Consider the following 17,347-nt stretch of genomic DNA (forward strand, 5'->3'; position numbering starts at 1 on the left):
AGTCAGAAATAATTGAAATGATTACCAGCTCAAGAGCCCGAAAAATCACTGCTCGGTGTTCCGCACATGTCACAACAAAATTCAGATGGCTATTTGGTCACCTCTGGTTGAAGGAAGAGAGTCTTTAGTGGAGGTGGTTTATCTCTGCCCACTAAAGATTAAACTTTAAGTTTATTTTTTATGTGTCTTATTAAGATGGATTTTTTCAGGGATATATGACATTCCCATCGATATCGAAATGTATGTGATGACTTCGTTAATATTTGAACTCTCCATCTTCGGTCTTCAGTATGTGATGATGGTGTGAGTACGTGCGTGCATCTGTGAGTTGTACTGGTATTTTGTGAAAAGAAAAAAAGAAAATTTTAGATGGAGGAACGAAGAAAGGAAACAGAGGAAACGGTATACAATCAGATATATAGGTTGGTGACTAGGGATAAAAACGAAAGAAATGAAACAGAGGAAACAATATACAATCAGGTATATAGGTTGGTGATTAAGGATGAAAATGAAACGGGAGAATCCCATCTTGTCCCAGTATCGTTTTCTATATTTTCCCGATCGTTTTCATTTTCACGAGGCTTACACGGGAACGGGACGAAAATAGGACGAGGTAGCCAGGAAGCGGGAGTGAAAACGATTTTGGCCTCGTCCCGACTATTTTTGTTGTATCCCGTATTTAGACAGGATACTCCCGGTTTTGTCCCGTTTTTGGCCCCTAGGATCGAGGCCCAATAGCAATAGCCCATCCGCCGAAGTGTCAAACCTGGTTACCAAGGCCCAGCGCCTAGGCGAGGTCACGAGGAGCCAACCCAACCCTAGCTACCTGCCCACCTCTCCTATCAGTTGCCATCGCCACTCCTGCCAACTGCCATTGCCACTCGGCAAGTTGCCATCTCCTGCGCGACTGCACGACTCTCGCCGTCACCACTCGGCAAGTCACAAGCTTGCCACCGCCCGCTCCTGCGCGTCTATAGGAGTCTCTCAACACCATCACTCCTGCTGTCGCCAGCTCCCCGCCCTCCCGCTCCTGTGCGATTGCGCCACCGCATGCCCACGATGAGCTGCTGGTGGCACCCATCTGAGAAGCCCCTTCGGGCTCTAGGCCATCGGAAAAGTTTTTGGGCTTGGGCCACATGCTCATGTTGCAGCCGCCGCCGCCACTGCCACTACCTTTAGGTACATCTTTGACTCTTCGATTTGATTGTGTGCTCCTCGGCTCCTCATAGGTGGATTTTTTCGCATTTATCCTGGATCCGCACCCATGTATCCATAGAACCTGTGATTACTAATGAAGTGATGAACCCATGCGCCCATGTGTGTTCCTCGCAGGCCACCGGAGATTGTGGGAATTCTGTGATTAATGATGAATTTTTTTATTGGATTACTGATGAACTAATGATACATTGATACCCATGCTCTATTCTGCCATGTGAACCTGATGAAATAATTATTGGTCTTGATTTACATGTTCAAGTCATTTGTGTGTAGTTCCATGTAAAAATACATTGTTGATCGTGGTAATCCTCCTTGCAATGAACATATTTCCCTGTAGTTCTGTTACAGCTCTACATTCTTTCAATTCCATGTAAAAATGCATCGTTACAGCTCTACATTCTTTCATATTTGCCTACAATTAGAGATATATATTAGAAATTGAATCCATGTTACAGTAGCAATGGTTCTGAACATCTTTATATTGTTGCTTCTTGTCAGGATCCAAAAGGAAGGCAAGTGAAAGTGCTAGTCAAGGTGTACCTCTCAGTGTGTTAGTATCATCTTCAACACCTTCGGTTGAGCGTCCATCTGTGCCAAGCGAAGAATGCAGTGTCATTGGTGGTAGTGGCACTGGCACACAGACACAAGTGCATGAGCATGTAGCACCAAGTACAGATGTTGTTATTGATGATGATCCAGAACCTCAGGTGGTGGGAAAGAGGCACAAGAAGTTGACATCTTTGGTCTGGAACTACTTTATCAAGAAGACATTGATAGTAGAGGTGGATGAGAAGAAGTATGAGAAAGTGTGGGGGCATTGCAACTTTCAAAATTGTAAGACCAAATATAGAGCTGAGGGCAACCATGGTACAACCGGATTTAAGAACCATATGAGATCAGCACATAGTATAGTAAACGGGCAGCAACAACTCAAAGTAGAAAAGGATCATGTAAAAGACATCATTGTTGTTGAGTCTTACAGGTATGATCAGGAAGCTAGTGTCAAGAAATTGTATTTGGCAATAATCATGGATGAGTATCCTTTCAATATAGTTGAGCATGATTACTTAGTTGAGTTCCTTAAATTCTTTCACCCTAACTTTCCAATCAAGTCTCGTGTCATTGTTAGAAATAAAATAATGGACATATATTTGCAAGAAAAGGAGAAGTCGTATGCACATTTTAAAAATGTCCATTGCTGCTTTAGTGCAACTATGGATATGTGGAGATCATATCAGAACAAATCATGCATGTGTGTCACCTTTCATTGGATAGATGATGACTGACATATTCAGAAGAGAATTGCCGGTTTCTTTCATGTAGAAGGAAGACATACTGGTAGAAAGTTGGCACAGAACTTCTCTGAAGTTATGGTCAAGTAGTACATTGAGAAGAAATTATTTACCTTAATTTTGGACAATGCTAGTTCAAATGAAGTGACAGACAATGATATAATTACTTATCTCAAGGAGGTTCATACTTCTTTAGTTTTTGAGGGTATATTTTTTCATGTGAGATGTGTTTGTCATGTGCTGAATTTGGTTGCTAGAGATGGTTTGAGTGTAATTTCAAAAACAATTTCTAAGATTAAAACACTTGTACTAGCTGTAAAGGGCTCTCCATTGCAGTGGGAGGAACTCATAAAGTGTGCCACTGAGTATAGGTTGGGTACAACAAAGGGTCTCTCGCTTGATGTTTCAACTAGGTGGAATTCAACCTATCTAATGTCGAGGGATGTCTTGTACTTCAAGGATGCTTTTGTGAGGCTTATGTCATGGGATCGCCATAGGTATGAGAAAAATTCTCTATCTTCTGATGAATGGGACATGGCTTTAACACTTTTTGAGTTCTTGATGATATTCTATGATCTTACTGAACTTCTCTCTGGTGCTTCATATCCAACTGCAAACTTGTTTTATAAAGGTTTCTGTGACATAAAGGAATTGCTTGATATATGGAAAGTTAGTGGAGATGTCACTATTAGTACAATGGCAATTGCTATGAGTGTAAAGTTTGAGAAATATTGGAGCAAGTCCAATATTGCTCTTGTTGTGGTATGCTTTCTTAATCCTAGGTACAAGAAAAAGCTTATAGAATTCTACATGAGAAAGTTCTATGGTCATTTGTACCAAGTTCAGCTTGAAGAGTTTGTTAGTGTTATAAGAAAACTGTATCAATTTTATGCTAGTTCTGACCTACATCTATAAAGGCAAAGAGTAAGGTGAATGAACCAGCACATGTGTTCAGGGGAAATAAAAATGTAGACCTTGAAATGTTCTTATATGGTGATGTTGGTCCTGATGGAGATGTCTCAAATGAGTTGGAGAAGTACATGGCAGAACCACTTTTGAAGCAGAGTCAGTTTGATGTTTTAGGATGGTGGAAGAACAAAACAGACCTATTCTTTCACAAATTGCTCATGATGTGATGGCCATACAAGTGTCAACCGTTGCTTCAAAGTCTACTTTTAGTGTTGGTGGCCATGTCATTGATCCATATTGCAGTCTTCTAGATCTTAAGATGGTACAAGCATTGATTTGCACTAAAGATTGGATAGCTGCATCAAGAAAAAGTGATAATTTAAATAGTTTCTCAGTTACAATTGTGTAAGAATTGGTTATTTTCCTTTACTAATGTATGTGTGGTCTTTCTTTGATTTTGCAGATTCCAAGAATGTCTCATCTCATGGAAGTGCTCTCGAGGATCTAGATGCCATTTATAATGTATCGATGCATGAGGATGAGGTATGCATGTTCTGCAACTATGAAACTCAAATAATGCTATATGCCTTGCTATATACATATATGCTTGCTACTTGTAGAAAATAGCTTTCAATATGTATTAAACTAATACAACAGTACAAGTGTTTCTTCATGTACAACCATAAATTGTTATCGAAATTATTTCCTTTTCATGCATTGCAAAGTTGTAGGAGGAAGAAGAAGCAAGTGATCCAGACGTGATGCATGATGAGGATGAGCTTTAGGCCATAGTGAAGCTGTGAAGGAATAATGTTTGTCTTGTCATTTGTTGTCCTTGTGTTTTGTTGTCCTATAAATGTAATATGTCGTTGTCGTGGATCGATGGATACTTAAACACTTATGTGATGTTATAGACACTCATTTGAGTGAGAGTGTGAGACATTGTTTTTTGGTTTAGCCATTAATATTATACATGTCTGTAGTTGTTATAATCAACTATATATGATATATGCTTATGTGCTTGTATGATATATAGTGCGAAGTCATGGTTCTATATTCCCAAGATCAAAATCTCATGTTCTTGTTTTCTGCTAGAACATTGGACACGGTGTTTGATCTAGTCTCTCTTTCATGTGGTCACATATTTCACTACTTGTGCTGCTGTTCTGTTGCATCGCAGCGTCTGTGACGATTGTGATGGGCTGAAGTCTGTAGATCACAAATCAAAATGTCTTCTATGCTGACAAGTAAATGATTTATCATTTATATCAATGAGTAGACACTTGCAAAGTGCCCAGCTAATCATGCTATTTTCCCTTTCAGGAAGGGGTCTTTCCTGATGCTGTACACGGTATACCTTGATGAACTCAACATGCTGCTGACTGCTGAACCATAGGTAAGTGTAAGCCATTACAACTTTTTAGGATTAAAGAGGGATGTAAAATCTGCTCTTTTGTGTCTCATGGTTATGTATTACAAGTGTGTTGAATTATGATCTCTCAATAGTTGCAAAACCTACTCTTTTAGGTTTCGGTGTTCTCAATATAAATTATCAGTTTCCGACCATTACCAGTATATTTCCGTTTGGATTAGTTCGTTTTCGAATAACCGGAAGTGTCCCATTCGTTTTCGTTTCTGACTCTCGTTTTTGATTTCGTTCGGATAAGAAAATGTAAAAGTGAAAATGATTAAAGGGTTTTCCGATCATTCCTGTTTGTTTTCATCCCTGTGTTGATGACTACGTCAGCTGACTTGCAGAACCCAAATCCCCAAGAGCCGCCCATTATGGACCCGAACGGCAAAACGGAAAGCCACCCGCTTGACTGTTATTTTATCTCTTACGCTTTGTATGGTGTTGGCTCTCGTACGTGCGCGTCATCCTCCCTCGGTTTCACTGCTGGTCTATAATTTGACGATTTCCTTGTGTTGCTGCTACATGTTAATCAAATTAGACGTCTTGGGCTCTTGGCTTTTACCGTGGAAAATGCGTCCACAGCATCAGTTCTACCGGCCTGCCTGGGCAGTCGATGCGCGGAAGAAGAGCTGTGCCGTATTAGTCGTCCATCTGCAGTTGCCAAAAAGGAATTTACTGGGTGGTTTGAAGAGAAACAAGAATCCTTTCGAGCTAGAAGGTGGCTAATTACCCGTCATCACAACATTTATGCATGATTAAGCTAATTAATCTATGTTTCAGATTTAAGTACGTGTTTGATTTGAGGAATTGGTTGGTCTAATTAAGGACATATTCATTTGAACTGTTCCTCGATGAAAAATAATATAGATATTTAAATTCAACCTGAACACGGAGTCAGCGCTGTGGAAAGCCTAGAGCGTCAGTCAATTTGAAGACCACGAACCAGGTCAGGCAGGGCGGGCTAACTGAATGGCCACGTACTGTCGCTTAAGGCCGCATGGCTGAGGGCCTGAGGATGGCCAGAGTTACTGAAACAGACTATTCTTCAAGAGAGCCGTAGTGAAAGTGTGAAACCAGCAGCGAGGCAGAAAGCCGTTGCATTGTTCAGTGAAACTACCAACTCACCATTGTAATAAAACTAGCTATGTGCTATATTAGACGTAATAACAGTAAATACAAACCTAATATATAGAGATATAAATAAGCTATGAAAGCACTATTAGTTGGGACGATACCGTAATTAATTTCAGATGAGATCTGAAAAAAGAGTATAAAATTATCTGCTAATTTTTCTTTTAATTATTTTTATTAGTAAAATATGTTTTGTATCCGCAGCCAGTCACATAGTGAGAAAATTGGAGGACCAGCATGGATAACAAAAATATTAATAAATTATTCAATTTTTAAATATTTTTATTAGATAAAAAACCAAAAATATAACATGAAAACTAACCCGTGTTTTATACCGTATGGATTAGCAGAAAAGCATAGCAGCCTGACGAACGACGGAAGTCAAGCAGTGACAGCCAATACAGTACTCAGCACTCACTTATCGCGGTAGCACACAAAGTTTCTCTTACAAAAACCAGTTGCAATCTCCGGAACCGAAAATGACATCTGCAGAATATTCATGACCTACCCTCCTTACGGGGTAGCACATGAAATTCTCTATCAAAATACAATTGGAATCTCGGAAACCAAAAATGCCAGTATCTGCATCTCAAGTAATCATCTATTCATGTCTCAATATAATTCATGACCTACCTCAGAGACCTCCCTGAACACATCCTCAAAAGACCATGTATGCAGAACAGGAGACCGAGTTTTGACATATATGCAAAATCCTCAGCGATGAACCCTGCATAATTAGCCATACCTGAATCTAGTAGCCATCCTACAAGGTCACAAGGCCCATAGTACCAACACGGGCATCAATCCATCAACAGCAAGATAAAATAAGATTCACGCATGGCAGGAGAACATAGTTCAACAGCTTAGACGAACAAGTTTCGGTACTTTGTGCTATTCATCCACTGAAGGATGTTAAAGGAAATATAGAACAGAAGCTAAGCTAAACAACGGTTGCAATTATAGCGACGAACATCCTGATACTTATAAATTGGGTATCACTTGCTGAGCACTAATTACCGATATACCGGCCCACCAGAAAAGGAGTAGAGTGACGAAACTGGCACGCCAAGGGCATTAACCCTTGCAGAGATGGGCCTTTGGCTTGTTTCAGCATAAGCAGGGTTAGTCTCATAAGCAGCTGTACGATAGGTTGAATGACGCGGAAGGCCAGCAGTGCGGGCAACAAGTTGTTCAGAACGGTAGAGACCCTCCAAACGATTAGCTCGAGTGGCGATCCCCATGTGGTCAGCACGAGCAGCAAGCTCCCCTGGCCGGTAGATCTCCACATGAGCACCACGAGCAGCAATCCCCCAAGTCTGGTAGAGCTCTTCCAAACGGTCCATGCGAGCAGATATCTCACCTGGCAGCATTGTATGATCCCTTGGAATGATTGGATCCCTAGCAGTTATCTCAGCCACAGTCCTGTCAGCATAACTGAAATTTAAGAATTTCAATTAGTCAACAGCATAGCATATGGTTTTAGACTTCTAAGTAGACAGACGAAAGGTGTTGTGACAACCATAACAGTGTGTAACTCGATTTGAATTAGCACTCGCATCCAACACACCCACAGTACACGAATCATAATGAACCTGGATGATGCATTGACTAACTGATAGAACGATATGGTGACATGTAACTGAAACAATAAGAGCAGAATAGATCATAACTTACCGCTCAGGCACCAGATCCACTACAGACCGATAGTACGACTCATCAGATGGAGCCAAAGTGTGATAATATGCAGGTGGGACATGTCGAGGCTCTGGTGCAGAAGGCACATGGTGATGCCCTAGGGCCAGCGGAACATGGTGGGGCTCTAGAGAAAGTGGAATATGTCGAGGTTCAGGTGCAAGAGGTGCTGGTTCATAATATATGCGGTGATCATCCTGAACATTAGCCAAAGAATGGCCAAGTCGAGACTCAACAGGAAGGGGAGCAAAGCGTGGTGCCCTATATGGATCCTCAAGAGGAGGAACATGTATAACAGCAGGGCACCTTTCCTCATCAAACCATGGCTCACACACTTCTTCAATAGGCAATGAAGGACGCCTTTCTTCAAAATGATATGGCTGCCTTCGTTCTTCATAGTGGCGTCTTTCTTCAAGGTGGTTAGTTGGAGCTGACCGAGGTACATTGACAGGCTTAAATAGCGCAATTAGCCTATGCACCTGCAGAATATCACGTGCCCATAATATTAAGATACAAATTGGCAGTTATGTCTGAAATTTCCCAAACTACTTATTAAATACTATTTGTAGGAAGGTTCCAAGACACTCACTTGTCTTGAGTTGAGCTCTGGGTCGAATTTGCTCCCTGCACTGTAATTTTCTTTAATGGCATGCTTGAAACTACTCTCACGGAGAGGAAGACAATCTTTATCAATCTTAAACTTAACCTGCATTACGCACATAACATAGTATTTAATACAACAAGAATATGAAGTAGCTCCACATAAAAAAGTCAAAGTACGGCCAAATGGTAGGATTCTTCGCCAGCTTATGAGGAAGCAAAAACAAGATTGAGCTGACAAACACGAGCTGCCTCCCACCAGCTTCTCACATTAGCTGACTTTTACACAAGCTAAAGCTATGCCAAAGGGAGGAGTGTCGTGAGGAGGATGACAAAGGGTGGGAGCACGGAGTCCAACGTGGGCGGCAGCGAGAGAGATGGAGGGGCTCGGCAGCTTGACCTGCTCAACGTCAGGTCTTTCTCATCATTGCAACCTATACACCATCTCCGGTGTGCCTACATCTAATTCCTTTCCTTGTTTCTACACATTGTTAGCACTCCATGTCAAGCAGCTCAGGTATGCGCGACCTCCATGCCTTTTGAGTGCCAGCATGAGACAGGAGAGAAAGAGGGGAAGAGACACGTTCAGCTTGCCACACATGCAAGTAGTTGCTGACTTGGGAGTTTTGGAACTCGACTTAACAAGTTTCAGGAACTAGGTGACACAACAGGACTATTTTCCAGTCTGTCAATGTATTTTACTCTTGAAACCAATAAATTCATGTGTCATCAAATGACTTCACATGGATTAGCATGTTAGGACCCAAAAATGAGTGTACACAAGATACTTCTCCAAAAAGATCTCTCCCTTGAAACTTGCTGAAATGGGCATATGCCTTATATTAGACTAGGATTACACTCACAGGCCTAAACAAGCCTCCACAGCCTCCCGTAGCTCTTACCAGGTGGCCACAAAATCAGCATGAGACTATGAGGTAAACAAATGGCAAGCTCCAATCATATGGACAACCAATCACGAGCATAGCAAGTTCACAATCAAGATGTCACTACCTAGTAAAGTAGTCGACAACCCAAAAAAATGACTGTGGGCTTGTTTATCTTGAGTTCAAATATCCATAAAGCTGCAAACATTGCCCAAAGGTCGATAACCTTATGTTTTGGTACTATGAACAACAAAATGAGAAATTTTAGCAAAACCCCCTTCCACGAGCTTTGTAGCCAAGCAAACAAAAAAGTAACTAAAAAAATATATTGATGCACTACAGAACACTCAAGCATAAAAGATATGGAAATTCACACTTGAAAATAGCAAAGAAATAATAGGCCTTGTTCAGTTCTCAAGTCAAGAATCGGACAGCCTAGAATGATGTGCAAGGGATGCTAAGTTAAATGGGGGGTATTTTCATAAGCTACAGCCATATATTGAAATAAGATTGGCAAAACGAAGTTTCATTTGATGGTGGCCCACCTGAATCACGCTTAACCCCTATAACTACATACACCAAGCACCCAATGAATTTTCTCAACATAGAGCGCATACCAGTAATAACAAATACAGACAGTAAATATTCTGTTATTAGTCTATTACATCTAAAAACACACTCCTGTTTTTCTAATAAGGGCGCACACCTCACACCTCTCACTACCTCTATTTCTAAAGCTTACCAGCACAAGTTCAGAATTAAAATTACCACACTAACTTATAGATCTATAATCTCTCATAACTAGTATGACCCAGCAGGACACCATACTCATGTCGACTTTCTTTAGCATACCAAAACAATTGGTGAACCTCATTCTCGCACATCCTTTGGAACAATACATACACCGAGAAAAGCAAAACATATCACCTGACTACAACATTTCCCACAAGCGAGTTTAAACAATAGGAAGACCAGGAGTACCTGTGCAGGGAACTTCCCATGAAATGCTTCTCGCACAAGGTTCAGCCCCCCGTTTGATGCTGCCTTGTACACACCATACAGAAGCTTCAAGTCAAAATCATACAGGAATAGCTTTGCCCCTGGCCTGATCTTCTTAACCATTCCAATCTTCCCATTAGGCAGCCCAAACAAGCGGTTCTGGTAGCACTCCTGCTTAGTCTGTGCATTACACATAAATATAAACCCTGCACCCTTATTATCACCCCTTTCTTCCTTCGTAACCACAGTCTTCTTCCCCTTCCCATTTATAGCCCTCTCCTTAGCCCTCTCTTTTCTGCTCTTCATCCTGCCATCACCACCGCTATTGTCAGCACCCATCCCCTTGCCCTTGCTGGTAGCGGCAGCAGCAGCAGCCGGCTTTGGCCTAGCCGCTGATGCCGATGCATCAGCAGTGGCTGGCGTTGGTGCAGGCACCGATCCTTCAGCATCAATGGCTGGCTTCAGAATCGGTGTCAGAGGTGATGCCTCAGCAACAGTGGCCGGCTCCGGTACGGACGCCGATGCAGGTGCATCGCCACCAGCAGTGCCTGCGCCCACAGGGGGGACTACTTCGACGGCGAAAGCAGCAACCGCGGCCTTCTCACGGTTGGCCCCGGCCTTCCGCTTCTTAAACTTCGCGGTCTTGATCGAACCAGGGGAGGACACGTTCGCCTTGGATGGTCCGGCCGCCGCGCCGGCTCCGGCGCCAGCGATGCCGTTGGGCTTCATCACCATGGCCGCTGCTCGGAGCAGCTTTGGGGAACAAACGAGAAATATAACCACAAAAGCAGAATCGAATCCACCAAAATGGACAGATTATCTCCGAGAATAAGGTGCACGCCTACACGAGGACTTTACAGAAAAAACCTAATGGCGGCGGGGAGGGGGATTGCGGCGGCGCACCTTGAGGGACGGCGATGGCCGAGGGAGGCGACCGAAATAAATAGGAAGAAGATGGCTGGATTTTCTTCCGGTTACTCTTCGACGGCCCGGATGGAGCGAGCAGAGATACAATGTTGTTAGTTCTTGTTTTATCAAAGATTTTAGTCGCCAAAAGATAGCTGAATTTCAGTGATATGTTCTCTACAATGTGATCTAACACTACATAGTTGAACAACTGTGAGCCTGACGTGCTCGACGTCGAAAGGTTAGTGTAGACATCAAAGAATAGATAGATGGATACCGGCGGTGAAGTGACGGTGGTGTCACAAGTGTTACTAAAGATGGCCTCTCCGTTTAAGCAACACACTAAGGAGGAGCCAAAGAGCGGCGGCTCTAAGCGGATGGGTTGCCTATTTATCGCTCTAAGGTGAGCACCCAAAGTTTCTAAGGTGAGCATCCAATGTTACACACTATGAGTAGCCTTCACCTCTACTTCACGACCAAATCGACCTCGCTATCAACCAGATCGACCTCATCATCACTGCCCTTCTCTAAACTTAGCCCTAATCCCTCCTCATTAGGCTCTAAAACTATAAGTGGCAAAAGAGAGTAGCGATGGTGCGCAAACTAACATTGCTGGATGGAAGAAGATGCAAGAGTAAGGAGTAGCAGTGGTTGTGGAATAAATATAAAGAGAATTTCTAATACTAGGGTTAGGTTTCGTCACTAGTGGACCTTATGGACCAAGACAATTCTAAGCAAGCTAGGTAATCCCTATCTTTATTTTTTCCTATTCTCTCTTTCTCTTTCCTTTTTCCCTCTCCCTAATCCCTACACTCATGCACTATGGCCACCTAGGTGATGCCCTCGACTGTAGGCAACACTTTACCACCCCTCCTAGCACCTAGGGCAAATATTGGCATCATCAGCACTCGGCAGACTGGTTTGGAGGAGGCTGATGTGTGTGCGTGTTCAGAGGGGGAGACAAGGAGTGCAGCGTGAGATATATGTGGCAAATCCTATCGTGGGAGATGGTGATGATAGATCTTACAACAAGCCTTATGAGAAAGGGCGGAAGCAGACTAACACCGGAGAAGGACGGAACAAGGCAACACCAGCATCTAAGGATGGAAGCAGAGATGGTAATAAAAAGGTATTGGTAGTGGTGGGATGTGGCATTGTGGGGAATAGGAGGGGCGATAGTGGGAGGGGGTGGATGAGGAGTTAGGGTTTAGAGAGTGATGAGACTTATATAGAACAGTGATCGAGGAGAGAATATGGATGGTCGGATGCAAGATGAAGGGTTGAGAGATATGATTAAGAAATAGGAAAAAATTTTGCACTCGAGAAATAGATGGATGTATTGGATGTCTCCTTGTAATCAATTGGTAGGAGCTACACGATTTTGTTGCCGATCCAAATAGGAAAAAACCTACCGCAACGTGGCACCTTATTTGAGGCAACATATGTTAGAATATATGGATTTGGTCTATTGTGTTTGAGAAAATTTCTAATAAATCTTAGAGATCCAACATGTGGAGGGGGGATGTAGTTCTTTAGTCCCATCGTGCTAACAGAGGTGGTAGGAGACTAACTTAAAAAGAGTTGTGTTATCTACCTCAATAACTTACATGAATGGGAGGACTAGAAGAATATGCTTGCCTGTTCGCTTGCCTTGTTGGGCCGTGACTAGGATGAAGGGCGTGGGCGCACAACACATGCATGAATGGTCCACTAAAATTAGAATTTTTTTTATTCTTTTACTACGTGAAAAGTGGTCAACACAGTTATGAGATATGAAAATCGTGTCAGTTAATAGTTCAATAGTGATATATTTTCACAATGTGGTTTTCTCTATATATATACCTATCGTCATCTTCCTCTCTACTGTGCCGCCATAGGTAGACTACTCCATCTCGCTGCACCGTCGTGCACCAGCAATTGGGAGAGTTGGTCATTAGAACTCATCGCCTTGACATCTTGCATCGGGAGTGGACGAATAAGGTTTTTAGAAGCACTCAGCGCGACTGCTCATGATTTGCTTCCTCTATGTCTTCTTCGTCATCAAGTGTTGCATCGTCATCACCAGGCCTTTACATCTCTTGCTCCTAATCAATACATTCACTGTGATCATATCTCTTATTTTTCCCATGTATGACATGTTTATTTTGTTGTTTCTATCATTCAGTGTATTAGAGAGAGATATATGTAACCCTTTTATATACATATCTAGCATATACTCCTACTATATGATTATGCTAATTTATTAAGTCATATTTGTAATTTATTTATGGATTAAATTAAACCTAAAAATGCTCTTTAATCCAACAATGTGAATGGCCGAAACCTCCCTTCGTCCCTAGGCTTGAAGACTTAACTCCCTAAAAAAAAACCCGCTGCAAAAATCACATAAAAAGAATCTCATAACCTAAACAATCAAATTCCCCACCACCAAAAGAAAATCTCATCTGCCAAAACTTTTGCAACAAACCAAATCCACTTCTGCAACATCTAGAAAATGCTATTGCAAGCCCAGGAGATCGTTGAAGAGCTTAACTCCCTAAAAATCCAGTTGCAAAAACCACATGAAAAGGATCTCAGATCCTAAATAATCAAATTCCCTGCCACCAAAAGACAATCTCATTCACAAAAACTTTCGCAACAAATCAAATCCACTTCTACAACATGTAGAAAATATTGACCACAATCATTGAGCTAATACACCCAACCACAACAAGGTGGGATGCAGAGTTAGTGAAAGAAATATTTAATGAGGATGATGCTAAGGTAATCTTTTCAATTCCTCTTTGGGAAGACATGGAAGATTTTGTTTCATGCATTTCGATAAGAAGGGCATTTTCAGTGTTAAATCAGCATATAAGGTACAAATTGCTAGTGAAGCAGAACAATATGGCACCGATGTTGTTAGGATCTCGATACGTATCTAAGAATTTTACAAACCTACAATAACACAGAGCTGGCACAACACAAATCCCTCTGTTGATCTTAATTTCATAGAATCATGATCCTAGGTGTATGATGTATACGATTCAACAAGATCGGTAGGATCTTACATAAGATCCTAATCCTAATAATAAACTTTGCCAATATATAAAATTGGGTAATATCTATTAGTAACTAAATTTTATCAGCTTAATTTAATGTCTTTTTACTCTTTACATTTTGGGATCTGTTAAGTAATGTAATAATTAATGTATGGGACCTTTTAAATGAGGAGTTATGATTAAATGGTATTTAAAATTAAGTTGAATTTAAGTTGACGTGAATAAGTGCAATCAAGTTTACAAAATTTAATTAAATTTACTAAATCAATATTATTGAATTCCATGTTTAGAATATTTTCAATTCTTATATAAATATATGTATTTTTACAACCTCATAGAATGATGATTCTATGATCTGATTCTACCATTCGATGCTATCAAGCAAAAACAATTGTACCTAAGATCTGTCTCTTACACCCTTACATGGCACAGTACATGCGGTACTATGCATGTTCTGATAATGGGAACCTCATTCCCCTAGAGGAAAATATGGTCCTAGAATTTCCCGAAAGGCTAAAGATCTTTATATGGAGATTGGCTTACAACAGTTTGCCTATGAGATTGAAAATACAATCAAGAGGAATTGAACTTGACACAAGATGCCCGATGTATTACATAAATGATGAAGATGAGATCACCTGTTTTTCAAATGCAAATATGCAAGGAATATTTGGCGAGAGCTCCTTCTGGAAGATCAACGTACTGAATTGCCTGCACTACAATCTTCAAAAGTACTAGGTCACATATGGAGTTTTCTGATTGAAATGCAAATCAAGGTAGTCACAATCTGGATGCTTTGGACAGAGAGGAATGTCATTAATGCAGGATACACACCTAAAACACATGGGCATGTAAGCTTTCATATCCAGAAGCATGTAGCTAAATTCCTCAAGAACAGGGTATAGCCTCAAAGAAAAAATGGCAGAAACCATATGAAGCTTTTCTGAAGATAAATATAGATGGTGCTTTTCATGAGCAAACAACGTCTGGAGGATGGGGATTTATTATCCATGATTCGCAAGGGGATGTAGTGGCATCGGGGGTAGGTAATCTGCAACATCTGGGAGATGATCTTCAGGCAGAAACAGAAGCTTGCTTGCGAGCACTTTACTGTGTTGTCCATACAGTATCTCTTGGGTGGAACTGGAGACGGATGTTGTCAATTTGAAGACTGCTCTGATTAGCTAGACATTTGACTTAGCGCCCATTGGTGTCCTGGTTAGAGGTATCAAATATATCATGTTCTTCGATTTCGTTGAGGTCCGAGTTATGCACTCTCTGCGTTCTTATAATAGTGTACTCTTTCGGTCATCAATAGATGGCATTGGGGGCCTTTTGGAATAGTTCAATAATACTTGATGTTTTACATGTCCCATCTATTTTCTTTCACCTTCGCCCTTACTCCCGATGTTCCCGGTGATGGCGACGCCGGAGTTCACGGACCTCTCGACAGCGGCTCCGGTGGAGCTCCTGATGGCGGGCCACGAAGCTCTCAACATGTAGCTCTTGTGGAGCTACATATGGAGGCAGAGCCCCCATTGGTGGTGGGACTCGCAGATCTACCCAACGATGGCGTGCGGAGCTCCCAATGATGGCGGAGCTCGTGGATCTCTCGACAGTGGCTCTAGCGGAGCTCTTGATGACGAGTCATGGAGCTCGGGGATCTCCCAATGATGGCTCTAGTGGAGCTCCCTATGAAGGAAAAGCCTCCCAAGTGGTGGAGCTCATGGGTCTCCAAATGATTGCTCCGGTAGCGGTGGAGCTCACAGATCTACATTACAGTGGCTTGTGGAGCTCCCAATGATGGTGGAGCTTATGGATCTCGATGGCGAATTCGACGGAGCTCTCGACAATGGGTTGCAAAGCTCGAGGATCTCCCAACGAGCTTGGGATCTGTTCCGAGGAACCTCCTCCGGTGTCGGTGGCTTGGCATCATGTCGCAGCATGAGGTTCAGGTTCTCGATCATGTGAATCTGCCACGGTGAGGCTCCGATCGGGGGCTCCAGCGGCACACGGAAGATATCGGGCACACACTCGGACTCACGACTAGCGTAGAAGGGGTAGGGCGGCTTGGGGGCCTCGGCACCAGGGCTGGGGCTAGGGTTCATGGGTCTGTGGGACTTGAGGTTAGTGGGGACATCGCGAGCGCGCCGGGGAGAGGAGACTCACCGCCTGAACACCATGTCCCAGCACCATCCAAGGTTTTAGAAGCTTTCATGATCACTAAGCTTCCTAAGATGATGCTAAATCTCTAACTATTTTCCCTTCGTTTCATTCCTTTCCTGATTCTTTGTTCTGTTCTCATTTTCTTTATTTTTCTCATCTCCAACAGATTCCTTTCAAAGGGATTCACGAAGAGAAAGGAGAGAGAATCTCAGAGTGAAAGAAATGACTTTAGAAATTCCTTCATAAAGGGAACCGTGAAGAGAAACCATTAGAGCGCTGAAGAGAATGAAAATATTTTCATGAAAAAAATATGACTCATGAAAAGAATCCATTGAAGATGGTCTAATGACTGACGAGTGGAGAGCAAAAGAGTAAAAACACCCTTTCCTTAATTTATGGATTCCTATCGGAAACGACATTTATTGATGATCGGAGGGAGTCTCATCGATTGGCTAGTGTGTGAACTGGTCTCGATCAGGGGAGTGTCCTACTCTGGTCGGATTCTATCCCAAATGATGTAACTTCACTAGTGGCTGTTGATTGTAGGTCGGTGGGCATAGCGGAATCACATGCTATAGTGAATAGCAGTTACTACAGTGGAAGTTATTCTACATCGTGATCACATAGAAAAGTGTCAACTATAAAAAAAATATCGTGTAAAATACTACATTAGCTGTCAAAAACCTAGTTATCACTTAAACAATAATAAATATGTGCAAAAATACCACATTAGTTGTTGAAAACCTAGTTATCACTTAAGCAATAATAAACATGTCCACAAAACCGCAAACAATAGCGTTGTTCATGCAACCATGACAAGATATAAGGAATTTTGCTTTTATCTATGGTTTCTTCGTACTCACAAGCTGGATCTATTGGTTAGGTCGATGGCCTTGAAGTTGCAGTAGTTGTTGAGCCACATCAAAATAAAACAATTTGTTTTTGTAAAAGTTGATCTTTAGACTAGAAAGTTGTTAAAAAGCACAGTGCAAAGTCTTCATATTCCTGGCCTTTTCCATATCATCGTCCATAAATAGGAGAGTATTATCAACATATTGCAGTATGGATAAAACATCATCAACGAGGTGTGACACT

The 17,347-nt window shown here is 41.9% G+C and overlaps 1 protein-coding gene across 1 annotated transcript; it reads right to left on the reverse strand.

Moving 5' to 3' along the window:
- Positions 1-6,772: 6,772 nt before the first annotated feature.
- LOC133926547 (uncharacterized) lies at positions 6,773-11,180 on the reverse strand. Its single transcript, XM_062372535.1, has 5 exons — positions 11,043-11,180; positions 10,122-10,892; positions 8,246-8,362; positions 7,639-8,135; positions 6,773-7,398 (listed from the first exon to the last, which is right to left on the reverse strand). Exons 2-5 carry the CDS (start codon positions 10,872-10,874, stop codon positions 6,978-6,980), a joined length of 1,788 nt encoding a protein of 595 aa, XP_062228519.1. The 5' UTR covers positions 10,875-10,892; positions 11,043-11,180; the 3' UTR covers positions 6,773-6,977.
- Between the last annotated feature and the right edge of the window lie 6,167 nt (positions 11,181-17,347).

Source organism: Phragmites australis, chromosome 8 (assembly GCF_958298935.1).
Source record: "Phragmites australis chromosome 8, lpPhrAust1.1, whole genome shotgun sequence".
NCBI lineage: Eukaryota > Viridiplantae > Streptophyta > Magnoliopsida > Poales > Poaceae > Phragmites > Phragmites australis.

What these genes read in the sequence shown, in the direction of transcription:
- LOC133926547 (XM_062372535.1), bottom strand. Translation starts at nt 10,874, where the DNA reads ATGGTGATGAAGCCCAACGGCATCGCTGGCGCCGGAGCCGGCGCGGCG. An exon ending in CAGAGCTCAACTCAAGACAA is followed by an intron (nt 8,136 to 8,245) that starts GTGAGTGTCTTG and finishes GATATTCTGCAG; the next exon opens with GTGCATAGGCTAATTGCGCT. An exon ending in GTGGATCTGGTGCCTGAGCG is followed by an intron (nt 7,399 to 7,638) that starts GTAAGTTATGAT and finishes CTTAAATTTCAG; the next exon opens with TTATGCTGACAGGACTGTGG.